At 58.9% G+C, this 10,884-nt stretch overlaps 7 protein-coding genes across 7 annotated transcripts; 3 read left to right on the forward strand and 4 right to left on the reverse strand.

Moving 5' to 3' along the window:
- Positions 1 to 276: 276 nt before the first annotated feature.
- Positions 277 to 2,182, forward strand: BXZ73DRAFT_51017 (NMD3-domain-containing protein; the record flags this gene model as incomplete). The annotated part of the gene is made up of 3 exons (XM_048020539.1): positions 277 to 415; positions 527 to 1,031; positions 1,156 to 2,182. The coding sequence occupies 3 exons, from the start codon at positions 277 to 279 to the stop codon at positions 2,180 to 2,182; spliced, it is 1,671 nt and encodes a 556-aa protein (XP_047875327.1).
- Positions 2,183 to 3,426: 1,244 nt separating this feature from the next.
- Positions 3,427 to 4,061, reverse strand: BXZ73DRAFT_51002 (uncharacterized protein; the record flags this gene model as incomplete). Its single annotated transcript, XM_048020538.1, has 3 exons — positions 3,427 to 3,666; positions 3,720 to 3,971; positions 4,020 to 4,061. Coding segments are annotated over 3 exons (534 nt in total), but the record flags the coding sequence as incomplete, so codon positions are not given.
- Positions 4,062 to 4,716: 655 nt separating this feature from the next.
- Positions 4,717 to 5,508, forward strand: BXZ73DRAFT_91455 (uncharacterized protein; the record flags this gene model as incomplete). Its single annotated transcript, XM_048025980.1, has 3 exons — positions 4,717 to 4,830; positions 4,914 to 5,192; positions 5,347 to 5,508. 3 exons carry the CDS (start codon positions 4,717 to 4,719, stop codon positions 5,506 to 5,508), a joined length of 555 nt encoding a protein of 184 aa, XP_047875329.1.
- A 718-nt stretch (positions 5,509 to 6,226) lies between these two features.
- BXZ73DRAFT_91456 (ribosomal S13/S15 N-terminal domain-containing protein) lies at positions 6,227 to 6,773 on the reverse strand (the record flags this gene model as incomplete). Its single annotated transcript, XM_048025981.1, has 3 exons — positions 6,227 to 6,279; positions 6,312 to 6,446; positions 6,539 to 6,773. The coding sequence occupies 3 exons, from the start codon at positions 6,771 to 6,773 to the stop codon at positions 6,227 to 6,229; spliced, it is 423 nt and encodes a 140-aa protein (XP_047875330.1).
- A 402-nt stretch (positions 6,774 to 7,175) lies between these two features.
- BXZ73DRAFT_103893 (40S ribosomal protein S6) lies at positions 7,176 to 8,139 on the forward strand (the record flags this gene model as incomplete). The annotated part of the gene is made up of 5 exons (XM_048015725.1): positions 7,176 to 7,194; positions 7,260 to 7,311; positions 7,371 to 7,826; positions 7,889 to 8,068; positions 8,130 to 8,139. The coding sequence occupies 5 exons, from the start codon at positions 7,176 to 7,178 to the stop codon at positions 8,137 to 8,139; spliced, it is 717 nt and encodes a 238-aa protein (XP_047875331.1).
- A 702-nt stretch (positions 8,140 to 8,841) lies between these two features.
- On the reverse strand, positions 8,842 to 9,911 carry BXZ73DRAFT_79521 (kinase-like domain-containing protein; the record flags this gene model as incomplete). Its single annotated transcript, XM_048023112.1, has 5 exons — positions 8,842 to 8,879; positions 8,932 to 9,121; positions 9,188 to 9,315; positions 9,375 to 9,777; positions 9,837 to 9,911. 5 exons carry the CDS (start codon positions 9,909 to 9,911, stop codon positions 8,842 to 8,844), a joined length of 834 nt encoding a protein of 277 aa, XP_047875332.1.
- A 395-nt stretch (positions 9,912 to 10,306) lies between these two features.
- BXZ73DRAFT_103895 (uncharacterized protein) lies at positions 10,307 to 10,806 on the reverse strand (the record flags this gene model as incomplete). Its single annotated transcript, XM_048015726.1, has 3 exons — positions 10,307 to 10,356; positions 10,419 to 10,511; positions 10,572 to 10,806. 3 exons carry the CDS (start codon positions 10,804 to 10,806, stop codon positions 10,307 to 10,309), a joined length of 378 nt encoding a protein of 125 aa, XP_047875333.1.
- Positions 10,807 to 10,884: the final 78 nt, after the last annotated feature.

Consider the following 10,884-nt stretch of genomic DNA (forward strand, 5'->3'; position numbering starts at 1 on the left):
GTCGAGTGAAGTATGATTAAGCTGAAAAGCTGAAAGTGGGAGTTTGAAGGAGGGAGCACAGACGCCTGTACTAGCCGCCACGCCGGTCAGATAGACGCCAGAGCCGAGCGCGATTAGATATCGAATTTTTGTCAGCGAGCGGGACCGAGCACGTCTTGCTCATCCTCCATCGTCTCAGCCTGTATATAATCCACTCTTCTGCTCTCCTTCACACCTCTCTACTTCCCTACCTCTGCTTTCGGACCCTCAAAACTTCAGTCGCAGCGATCGTCTGGCATGCAGTTCGTACCCGCGCCCGCGGTCCACCGCGTCCTCTGTGCCGACTGCGGCACTCCCATCGTCCCCAACTCCGCCAACCTATGCGTCAACTGTCTACGGAATACCGTAGACATTACGGAAGGCATACCAAAACAAGGTACGTCACAGTCATGTGAAGCTTTCTATTGCTCGAGGCCAGATGCAGCGCAGCGTCCGCGTCCTCCCTTTCACCCGTGCGTACTGTCTGATTGAAACTGACTATACGCAGCATCTGTCTCCTTCTGCAGGAACTGCGAGCGCTTTCTTTCTCCTCCAACAAGTTGGATCATCGCGCGACCCGAGTCCCAAGAGCTGCTCGCGATATGTCTCAAGAAGCTTAAGGGCCTCAACAAGATCCGCTTAACCGATGCGCACTTCATCTGGACCGAGCCGCACTCGAAACGTCTCCGCGTATCGCTCACAATCCAGAAGGAGGTCCTCGCCGCGACGGTCCTGGAGCAAGTCTTCGAGATCGAGTTCCTCGTCCAGTATGGCCAGTGCCCGGATTGCACGAAGCTGGCCGCGAAGAACACGTGGAAAGCGATGGTCCAGGTCCGGCAGAAGGTCCCCCACAAGCGCACCTTCCTCTTCCTCGAGCAGCTCATCCTCAAGCACGGTGCGCAGAAGGAAACGATCTCGGTCAAGGAGGTGCAGGATGGGCTAGACTTTTTCTACTCGTCGCGGAGCCATGCGCAGAAGATGGTAGAGTTCTTGGCGAGCGTGGTCCCCACAAGGTATGTGTGCGTTCATCTGTACCCTCAGCGAGTTTCCATATCCCCATCCTTCATTTGTGCGGCCGCCCCTCGAGGACCGCTTGTGCGGGCGTTATGAGGCTCAACGCTGATCTCGCTCGTACAGATCTAAGTCGTCGGAGCAGCTGATCTCTTCCGATACCCACACGAGCACGGCCAACTTCAAGTACACCTACTCCGTCGAGATCGCACCCATATGCAAGGACGATCTCGTCTGCCTCAACCCAAAACTCGCCCGCTCCCTCTCTAACATCTCCCCGCTCGTGCTATGCTCCCGCGTCGGCAACTCCCTGCAACTGCTCGACCCCGCTACCCTCCAAACGGTCGAGATCGCCTCGACAATTTTCTGGCGCGCGCCCTTCGACGCGCTCGCGTCCGCCACGGACCTCGTCGAGTTCACCGTGCTCGACGTCGAGCCCGCGGCGCCGAGGCGCGGCAAGTGGGTCCAGGCGGACGCGCAGGTCGCGCTCTCCGGCGCGTTCCGCTCGCACGCCGACGGCGACGCCGCGATGGACGACGGCGGCGGCGCGGAGCTCATCTTCCACACGCGCACGCACCTCGGCGGGATCCTGCAGCCGGGCGACGCCGCGCTCGGCTACTTCCTCAGGAACACGAACGCCAACTCGGACGACTTCGCGGCGCTGCCCGCGCACCGCGTCCCGGACGTCGTGCTCGTCAAGAAGGCGTACCCGAACCGGCGCAAGAAGAACAGGCCGCGCAAGTGGCGGCTGCGGTCGATCGCGAAGGAGGCGGGCGAGGAGGGCGAGACTGGGTCGGGGCGCGGCGTCGTCGGACGCATGGGCGGGCGGGACCAGAAGAAGGTGGAGGAGGACTACGAGCTGTTCTTGCGCGACATCGAGGAGGACGACGAGGTGCGCGGGGCCGTCAACTTGTACCGCGCCAAGGACACGCGGCTGGAGGCGGGGTCGGGGATGGCGGGAGGCAAGTCGCGGCGGAGGGGCGAGGGCCAGTTCGACATGGACGTCGACGGGGAGCATGCCGCGCCGGCTGCGGTGGGCGGCGACGCGGGCGACGAGGAGGAAGAGGAGGAACCAGACTTCCCGGAAGTGAAGCTCGACGACTTGCTCGAAGACTTTGACGAGATGACGCTGGAGGACTCTGCGGAGGCGTGAATGTAAGAGTGCGAACGTTTCGTTTGACAATGTAGTCATCTGGTGTACCATCCCGCTTCTGTATCTAGTAGATCAAGTGGCTTGTATTGCTGATTAGATCGATGCTGTTGTCGGCGTTGTTGCCTAGGGGCTCCAGCGGCTGCCTTGCTTGTCCACGACCACCAGCCTGACACGGAGATTGGACGGAGAAGTAGACACGAAGCCTGTGTTATAGTTGGCTCCAGGTAATACATACTGTTAGTATGCTAATTTCCGTGCAACATCGCGCACAAGGCCTGATCCTGAATGAGAGTTCCGCTCCCGCCATTACTTTCAGGATGCCCTGCATGTTGCATGCTGACCCCCGGGAAGCCTCGAAGTCTCAAGCGGCGTCCTGCCCCACCGGAAGTTGAATGAGGTCAGTAAGGGATACGCTCCAAATGAGAAGTGTACTAAAGAGTCCCTTCTGGAATGGTCGCGACTTGTGTAGTAGGTATCATCCCGAGTGGCGTCGTGGCACAGGTCTGTCCGCGTTGTAGCTTCGATCCCCACTCTCCGCAGTACTGGCAGTGATGACGACTGCTCATAGACATAACACATTGACTGACACACGATGCGGGATTATAGCGATTCATCTCGACCTTCATGTCTGCGACGCACGATCAGACCCGCGCCCATCAGCAGTGAGAGAGGCGACTCACCATTACACCAGGTCAGGAGCACTGCCTTCCATATCCTTCATACAAGTCGCCTCATTGCTCTGTAACCAACGTAGGCCGTTCACGAGCGCAGCGCGGAAGTTTCCCTGCTCTGCGCCGTCCACAGTGATGTAGACGATATACGGCGGCTTCGGCTTCCATGCAGAGGAGTGCACGTAGTACTGAAGAGCGCGATGGCCGCTCTTTATAGTCGGGTTGCACTTGAAGAGAATCACTCTCAGAGAGGCATCGAGCGTTCGTGGGACGTTGCACTCATGCGTATTGTCTTGGAAAAGATCGTGCTCGCTGGGCATGGCGGAGATGGCATTGATGGCTGCCTGTAGGCAACGATATCTCAGTGAAGTTGGGTCAACTGGCATGATTCGACGGGTGGCGGGTGTTTCTGCTGACCGAGGAGACCAAGTTAAACAGCGTATAAAAGCAATCGAATGACGCCACTCACTGCAGGGACACAACGGGACAGACCTCGGCGATATTTCAACGGATAACACAGTGCACGTGTGGAAAGCCGGGACTCGACACCCACAATGGAATTTCGGAGAGCGTCTAGGGCACGGACAAAGCCGAATACCGGAGTCTCTGATACAGTGCACGGAGACCGAAAAGGCCAGTGATGCTCTCGCCTATGCATACCCATGTCCGTATACCCCGGAGGACCCATCGGGCTCGGGTCACGGTAGGACGACAGGTGCATACACCGAGGCAGCCGGCCTCGTTGCCCCTCAGCCATCCGATGTACCACCTGATAATCCATGGTACAGTCGATAAGTCGTTGTTGTACGTGAGCTAGGATCGCGTCTATGTCAGTCACACACACAAAGATGCTCGAAAGCGCTTACCATCAAAGGGCCGCTTTCGAGAGCTTTGGAAAGCAGCCACACATCGAATGAATATGGGTCAAGGTGTGTGTGGCCGAAATTTTCGACATGAATCGACTCCGATGGGAGTTCAATTGCGGTCTGTTCTCCGGGCCCGAACTCGAGCGTCTTTGACAGTTCGAAATCAATGATGTACGGGTGATTGGCGTACAGCTGCTGTCCCCAGAAGCATTCAGTGTCCAAGGATATCAGGATATTCCCGAGAGAGAGATCCTGGAACGCCGCGTCAGCGAATAAAGATACACACGCTAGGTTCCGCACTAGATGTGCGACGTGCCGCTGATGGAGCAGTTCAACGGCCTGCGACGGTTTAGCGAGTAGACGACCAATCTGAGATGCCAATGATCTCACCTTCAGGACGCCATCGAACCAGTTCAGGACGTGACTCAGAGGGTGTTCGTAGATCGCTCGCCTTCAAAAATGCGGACCGGTAGAATATGATCTGACAACGCTGGATCACGCCATAGAAACCGATATATGTTGATCTCGTTGGAAGTTGACGGGGGTATCTTGATAACGTGTTGCGGCTCTGTACTTGGGTCAGTGCAGCATAAAGTGTACTGTTCGCCAGTCAGTTTCAGGCGCGTGTCAGAAAGACCGGAAACTGGAGCACACCGGAAGCATCATCGAGAAGGGGGTGATGTTGAGTTCCTTCAAGCCGGGATGGTCTTTGAGCCATTGAGGAACCGTGAGGCCGCTGTCTCTCTTTTGGTCGACCATGACGGCGTGTGGGTTGGTGAACAGTGTTGTCAAAGTTCGAGGTCTGCGAGGTAGAGGCGCAGGTTGAAGAAGCGAGAAGGCCGAAGATTTCGGAATTACAATTCTGGTTGTATGGGCTAATATATTTCCAACTCCGACGCAATCGCTCCGCAGTGCGGCAGTGACGACCCGACTGGGGTTCAAGGAGTTCCTTCAACTTTCCTTACCTTCAGCGTTGAGCGCATACCACATCTTCGCCATGGCCCTTCCCCGCGCAAACTACGACCCACGCAGGGTCTGCATCAACCCCTTCCCTGGCCTCACTTTGGGCAAGCACCGGAGGACCATGGGCATCTACATCGCAGGCGGCCTGGTGCGTCTTCTCCCATCCTCCTGTTCACCAGCGGACCCCACCGCTCACCCACGCCCTCGTCGTCCACCGCATGCCGCTTGCAGTTTGCGCTCGCGAACTGGACGTTCCTCGACGCCGCGATCCTCTCCGCGCACGCGCACGCGCCGTACGGCGAGGAGCCGCGCCCGCCACCCGTGCACGTCACCTTCCTCGACTGGCTCCCCGGCATCTGCTCCCTCCTCGGCATGATCGTCATCAACCTCATCGACAAGGACCGCGTCCAGGGCCACGAGGACTTCGGGGACAGCAGGGCGGTGTGGCGGGCCCGCCTGTTCTTGTTCCTTGGCTTCGCGCTCATGGCAGGCGGCCTGGCGGGCAGTGTGGTGCGTACCTCTCTCGTGCTTGGTCTGCTATCCCTTTCCTTTTCGGGGCTTCGCGATTCGCTGTTTCGGCGAAGACGTCTGCTCTGGGGGGTGGGGTGCTGAGCGGGTGGGTGGTCGTGCGACAGCCGTGCTGACTGTTGCTCGTGTTCCACAGAGCGTCCTTGTCCTGAAGTATGTCCTCCACAACTACGAGGAGCAGTACACGTACTACGGGTACGCGAACGTGTCCCAAAACGTGGCCCTCATGCTTTCCGCCATCGTCCTGTGGATCTCGCAAAGCGTCAGCACGGAGTACGAGTACACGTTGTCGATCTGAGACAGCCCCCGGTTCGTGCTTCTGTTGTACTGTTATATCGTATTCGCGCTCCCTGGGGCACTTGTACTTCTGTATGGAACACCCTGTTCCCATATATTCGGAAGCGATTTTCACCACTGCATGACGCAGACAGATTTGCTCCTACAGGAATGCCATATTTAACTCTGGACAGCAAGCATTAGGACAAAATATCAATTCGTACTGGTCGAGGGCGATAGATGAAATGGCTGGCGCAGATGTCAAAGAGCCATTCTATGTTGAGAGGCTCGGAACCCGCACAACGTCGGTGAATGGGACGATGTGTCCGAACTTCGAAGAACATTAGGGTCGATACCTATAGGATAGGGTGTTCATCGCGGACGTCGGGGCGAGCACGACAGGCAAAAAGAAACACTGAGTGACATACATACTCATGAAAAGCGCCATGAATACGCTGGTGGACCAAGCTTCCAGACCCTTGCAGGTCGATCTATTCCGAGTCAGTTCACTAGTATCACCTTAATCATGCATGCAATCCGAGAGCGTTCAAGGCGGACATAAACGAGAGATTGTGCATAGCCCTAGGTTCTGCATTGGGTGTCATGTGGAAAGCGTACAAGCGATAACATAGTCTCGACAGCCCACCCATCGCCGTCTGCATCGCATCCTCCCCAACCCGGCCGTGGCTCGCAGCCCAGACCTCCCCACTACCAGCATACAACGACGGCCAGAGGGACGCTCATGCAATGAGGGTCGACGCGGTGGCGGAGTCGTACTTGAACGTTGGGGGATCTGCTGCTTGCTCTTGTAGTAGCGCGCGAGACGGTGGATGCGGGACTCGATGAGAATGAGGCGGAACTTGGAGTCCTTGTCCTTGCGGTTGACCTCGAGGTGCTTGCGCACGGCGACCGCCTTTTTGACGAGGTGCCAGAGATCCTCCGGGATCGCAGGCGCGAGACCTGTGTACGATTGAGGATAAGTCCAACGCCCTTCCTAATTGGCGCAACATATGCCGCGGAGACCGTATAGCAGGTCGAATGAAGATGCTCACCGTTGGACTTGAGGATACGGAGGATCTTGTTACCGGTCACGAAACGAACCTGGGGGATGCCGTGCGAATCACGGAGGGTGACACCGATCTGCGAGGGGGTGAGACCCTTGCGTGCAAGCTTGGCGATGTGCTCTACGACGTCCTCGGGCGTGGTCTTGAGCCAGGAAGGGGGAGCGCGGCGGTAGGGGAGAGCAGAGGACGAAATGCCCTTGCCGGGAGCGTGCATGCGACCCATGGTGGATCTATGCGATACGGTCAGCACTTCGCCGACATCGAGCGCGGCGGCAGCGGTTCGGACACTCACAAGCTTTTGGAGGGAAGGGGAGTCTTGAGGAGGTCTTGTCGTCGAGCGTGCCGTTGGACTTCGTTGTGCGGCGCGGATTTGCGGAGGGCACAGGCCACGTGCGCGGATTGGGTGGCTGAGGCGGCTGTATAGCACCAAACCTTGTTCCGCCACAGCGTCCGAGCGTTGTGCGCGTTTGTTAGCGCCTGAAGCCGCCTCCAGCCATCCGAACCCGAGCGCAAGACTATCTCGTCGTCGTCGCCGCCGCCGAGATACGCCCCTCAACGCCTGAAGGTGTGCTCGCTCTTTTGTTGCGTCGTTTTCTGTAGTCTGATCGTCGTGTCACCCCTCAGCATGAAGCTCAACATCGCCAGTGAGTTAGATTCAGTAGCAGGAGGAGATTTGAGCTTGTGTTCTGACCAGAGATGGTCGTGACAGACCCCGCAACTGGGGCCCAAAAGACCGTCGACTACGACGATGAGAAGAAATAGTGCGTGTTGCTCCCTTCTTTCCCTTCTGTATGCCTCTTAGCCCCTTCCGCTGTTCTAGTCGTGTCTTCTTCGACAAGCGCATCTCCCAGGAGGTCTCAGGCGACTCCATCAGCGATGAGTGGAAGGGCTACATCTTCCGCATCACTGGCGGCAACGACAAGCAGGGTTTCCCCATGAAGCAGGGTGTCCTCCTCCCCTACCGTGTTCGTCTTCTCCTCGCCGACGGCCACTCCTGTTACCGCACCCGTCGCACCGGCGAGCGCAAGCGCAAGTCGGTTCGCGGCTGTATTATCGGCCCCGACATTGCCGTCCTCTCCCTCGTCATCGTCAAGCAGGGCGACAACGACGTCCCCGGCCTGACGGACAACGTCCTCCCCAAGCGCCTCGGTCCCAAGCGTGCGACCAAGATCCGCAAGTTCTTCAACCTGTCCAAGGACGACGACGTCCGCAAGTACGTCGTCCGGAGAGAAGTCAAGAGCGCCAAGAAGGCGGACGCGAAGCCCTACACCAAGGCGTGCGTATACTGTCTTTATTTCTGCGCGTCCGCCCTCCTTATCGCTAACGCATCCTTCGTAGTCCCAAAATCCAGCGTCTCGTCACCCCCCTCCGTCTCCAGCGCCGCCGTCACCTGCGCTCCCTCAAGCGCCGCCGGCTCGAGCACCAGAAGGAGCAGAAGACGGAGTACGACGCCCTCATTTCCAAGCGCATTGCGGAGAAGAAGGAGAAGGCTGCAGCTGTCAAGGCTTCGCACAAGAAGTACGTGTGCAACGCTTCTGCTTTGTAGCCCTCTCTGACTGATGATCTCCTTTTCTTGCAGGACTGCGTAAAGTGCCTTCCACCGGTATCTTCGTCGTCCTATGCGGTCGCACATTGTATGGCCCTACGTATAGTCATGTTCTTTGCTCTCCCCGATCTCCCACGCAATCTCATCCATGCGACTTATGACGAACTGTATCGCTGTGGACCGTAACGTAGACATGTTGTACATCAGGCCATTCGTGTGGGAGGACATGGTACGCTGTGCTACTATGCGATGCTCATGTTGAGGCGTTTGCGTGTGTTTTTGTGGCCCACGGCAGCGTGCGTCGGCTATAGTGTCGTTGGCTTGGGGCTCATCAAGGCTGTGACATGAAAGGCGGTCCCAGTAGTCAGCGGGTGGATGCCCGAGTTGTCGTAAGACGATAGGTTGCAGTATTCACCGTGTCACGACTCTACGACAGAGAAGTGAATGATGATGGGACGGTGGTTAGATATCGTGGAAGGTGCCGCTTGTGATAAGGCGTAAGGTCTGGACGATGGGCTGGTAGGGCATACGTGGGATGACTGCATTGCTTCAACGCAGGTGCATGGCACTCTTGAGAGAGGGCTAAGGGTGATACCAATCGATGCCACTGTGCTTTGCCTACACATCGCACGCACATCGCGTCGTCATATTATACTACACCATGGCTACATACTACACAAGTCCGTATCAGCCGTCACGGACGTTTTGTTGAGCATCTTCCTACGATCAAGTTCTTCTACGGGGATCATCCTACCATACTCCGTTTACGTCCTCTCAGACGCACTGGATCGATGGTTAGCCTACGTCAAGTGTCGCACGGCGCGAAGACACGCACCGTCGTCGAGGCGTCGCGACACCGGCGTCCAGTCTTTGCCCATTCCCTTGGCGTACGCGTTGAGCACACCCGCGAAGAGCGGCTCCGATTGCGGGTGCGTCGACGCGAACGCGCGCTCGAGCACGTACAGATCCACCGCCTTGTCCTCGGGGAGCGTCGAGATGTACGCGAGCCCGAAATCGATGAGGACCTGAAAGGAAACGTGCGGCATGAGGAGGCTGACGACCTCGCGGTGCGGTGATGCGAGTATACACACCAGTTCCGCAGCTGGCTGCGCGGCGGACGGGCGGCGGAGCATCATGTTGGACGTCGTCAGGTCGCCGTGGACGACGTCGGCGCGATGCATCTTCGCGAGCTCCGCCCCGATCATCTCCATCACCTGGTCTGTCGCGTCGTCAGCCTCGTCGGACGCCCCATCCGCGGACGATCGCCCGGGCGCGCACCTGGCGTCAGCCCGTACTCCCTCAGCGCGACCTCGGCGCCATCCTCGTGCGCCTCTTCCTCTCCCTCTTCCTCCTCGCCGTCGTCTCGTTCCTCGACCTCGACCTCGCCCTCGGCGCCGCCCCCGAGCAGCGCCCGCACGCTCGCGCCGTCGACCCACTCGATCCCGAGCACGCCCGCGGCGGCGTCGACCATGCGCACGCCGGGGACGCGCACGCCCGCGCGGAGGCAGCGCACGAGCGCGCGCGCCTCGCCCGCGACGCGCGCCCGCGTGAGCGCGCCGTCGAGCGTCGGGTGCCGGTACTGCTTCGCGAAGCGGTGCTTGAGGAGCACGCAGCCGTCGGGCGCGGACGGGTCGCTGGGGGAGGACGCGGCGGGCGGGTGCAGGCGCGCGCGGTAGATTTTCTGTGATCGCGATGGGTGAGTGGGGGGAGGGAGGAGAGCGAGAGAGAGGGAGGGCGCACGGCTTCTGCGCCCTGGGATATCATGGTGGAGGCCTCGATGAGGCGCATGGTCGCGGAGGGCGCGGCGGCGGTCATGGTGGACGGGAGTCAACCTGGGTTGGCTCGGGGCGCGTATCGAGGACGGCATAGCCACCACCCAGATGCCTGAAGGGGAAACTGCGATACTCAACGCCGGGTGTACGTCATACCGCGAATTTGACAAAGTCCACTCCACCGGTATTTCAGCCGAGGCTTTACAGGCTCCGCTACCGAAATTCCGGCATATTGCATTCGGGCACACCAGGCGAAGGGCGTTCGCCAGGAAAATTGACAAGCACAGTTCGCATTTGTCGCACCGGTCACAACTAGTAGGAAATCGACCACCGCTGACGAACAACATCCTGAACGAATCATAACTAACAGCCCATTATGGTGCTTTCATCCCACAGATCCCAAAACTACTCGAGCAGTGGGCTTCCCGTAACGGACACTCAAGCGGTGATCGAGAACTCCGGCGAGATGTTGCCAGAGCTACCAACGACTGCACGGGTCAACGCGTCAGTTCAACATCCAGAGCGAGTGCAATCCTGCGGAGACACTCACGGGCGACGATGTAGCTCTCCATCGGCGTCACGCTGGGGACGGTGACCTGGGTGGAGCCGAGTGTCAAGTCGACGTCCGTCGCGAGCGGGTTCGCTGTCCCAGGCTCCCAGTCAGCCATGCATAAAAATCCCAGAGACGGTGAGATGGACTCACCGAGGTCGAGGTGCTCGCTCTCGCTGCCGTCCTCGAAGTGGCCGAGGAAGATGTCGGCGACGGCGCCCGCGGGCACGTCCGTCGTGTCCCACGATACGGTCTGCACGGACCCTGCGGGCCAGACGTCCACTGCGTGGGGCGCGGTGATGTGCGGCGATACGACGGCTGAGGGGAGCGCAGCGACGGAGGCGGCAGCCGCGGTGAGGAGGAGGGAGAGCTTGGAGATGGAGAACATCGTGAAGGACGTGGAGGTTGAAGAGAAGTGGACGGTTGAGAGGGAAGTGGAGGAAAAGCTGGTAGAAGCGAGCAGAGG

This window comes from Epithele typhae (assembly GCF_022376455.1).
Source record: "Epithele typhae strain CBS 203.58 chromosome Unknown BXZ73scaffold_45, whole genome shotgun sequence".
Taxonomy (NCBI): domain Eukaryota; kingdom Fungi; phylum Basidiomycota; class Agaricomycetes; order Polyporales; family Epitheliaceae; genus Epithele; species Epithele typhae.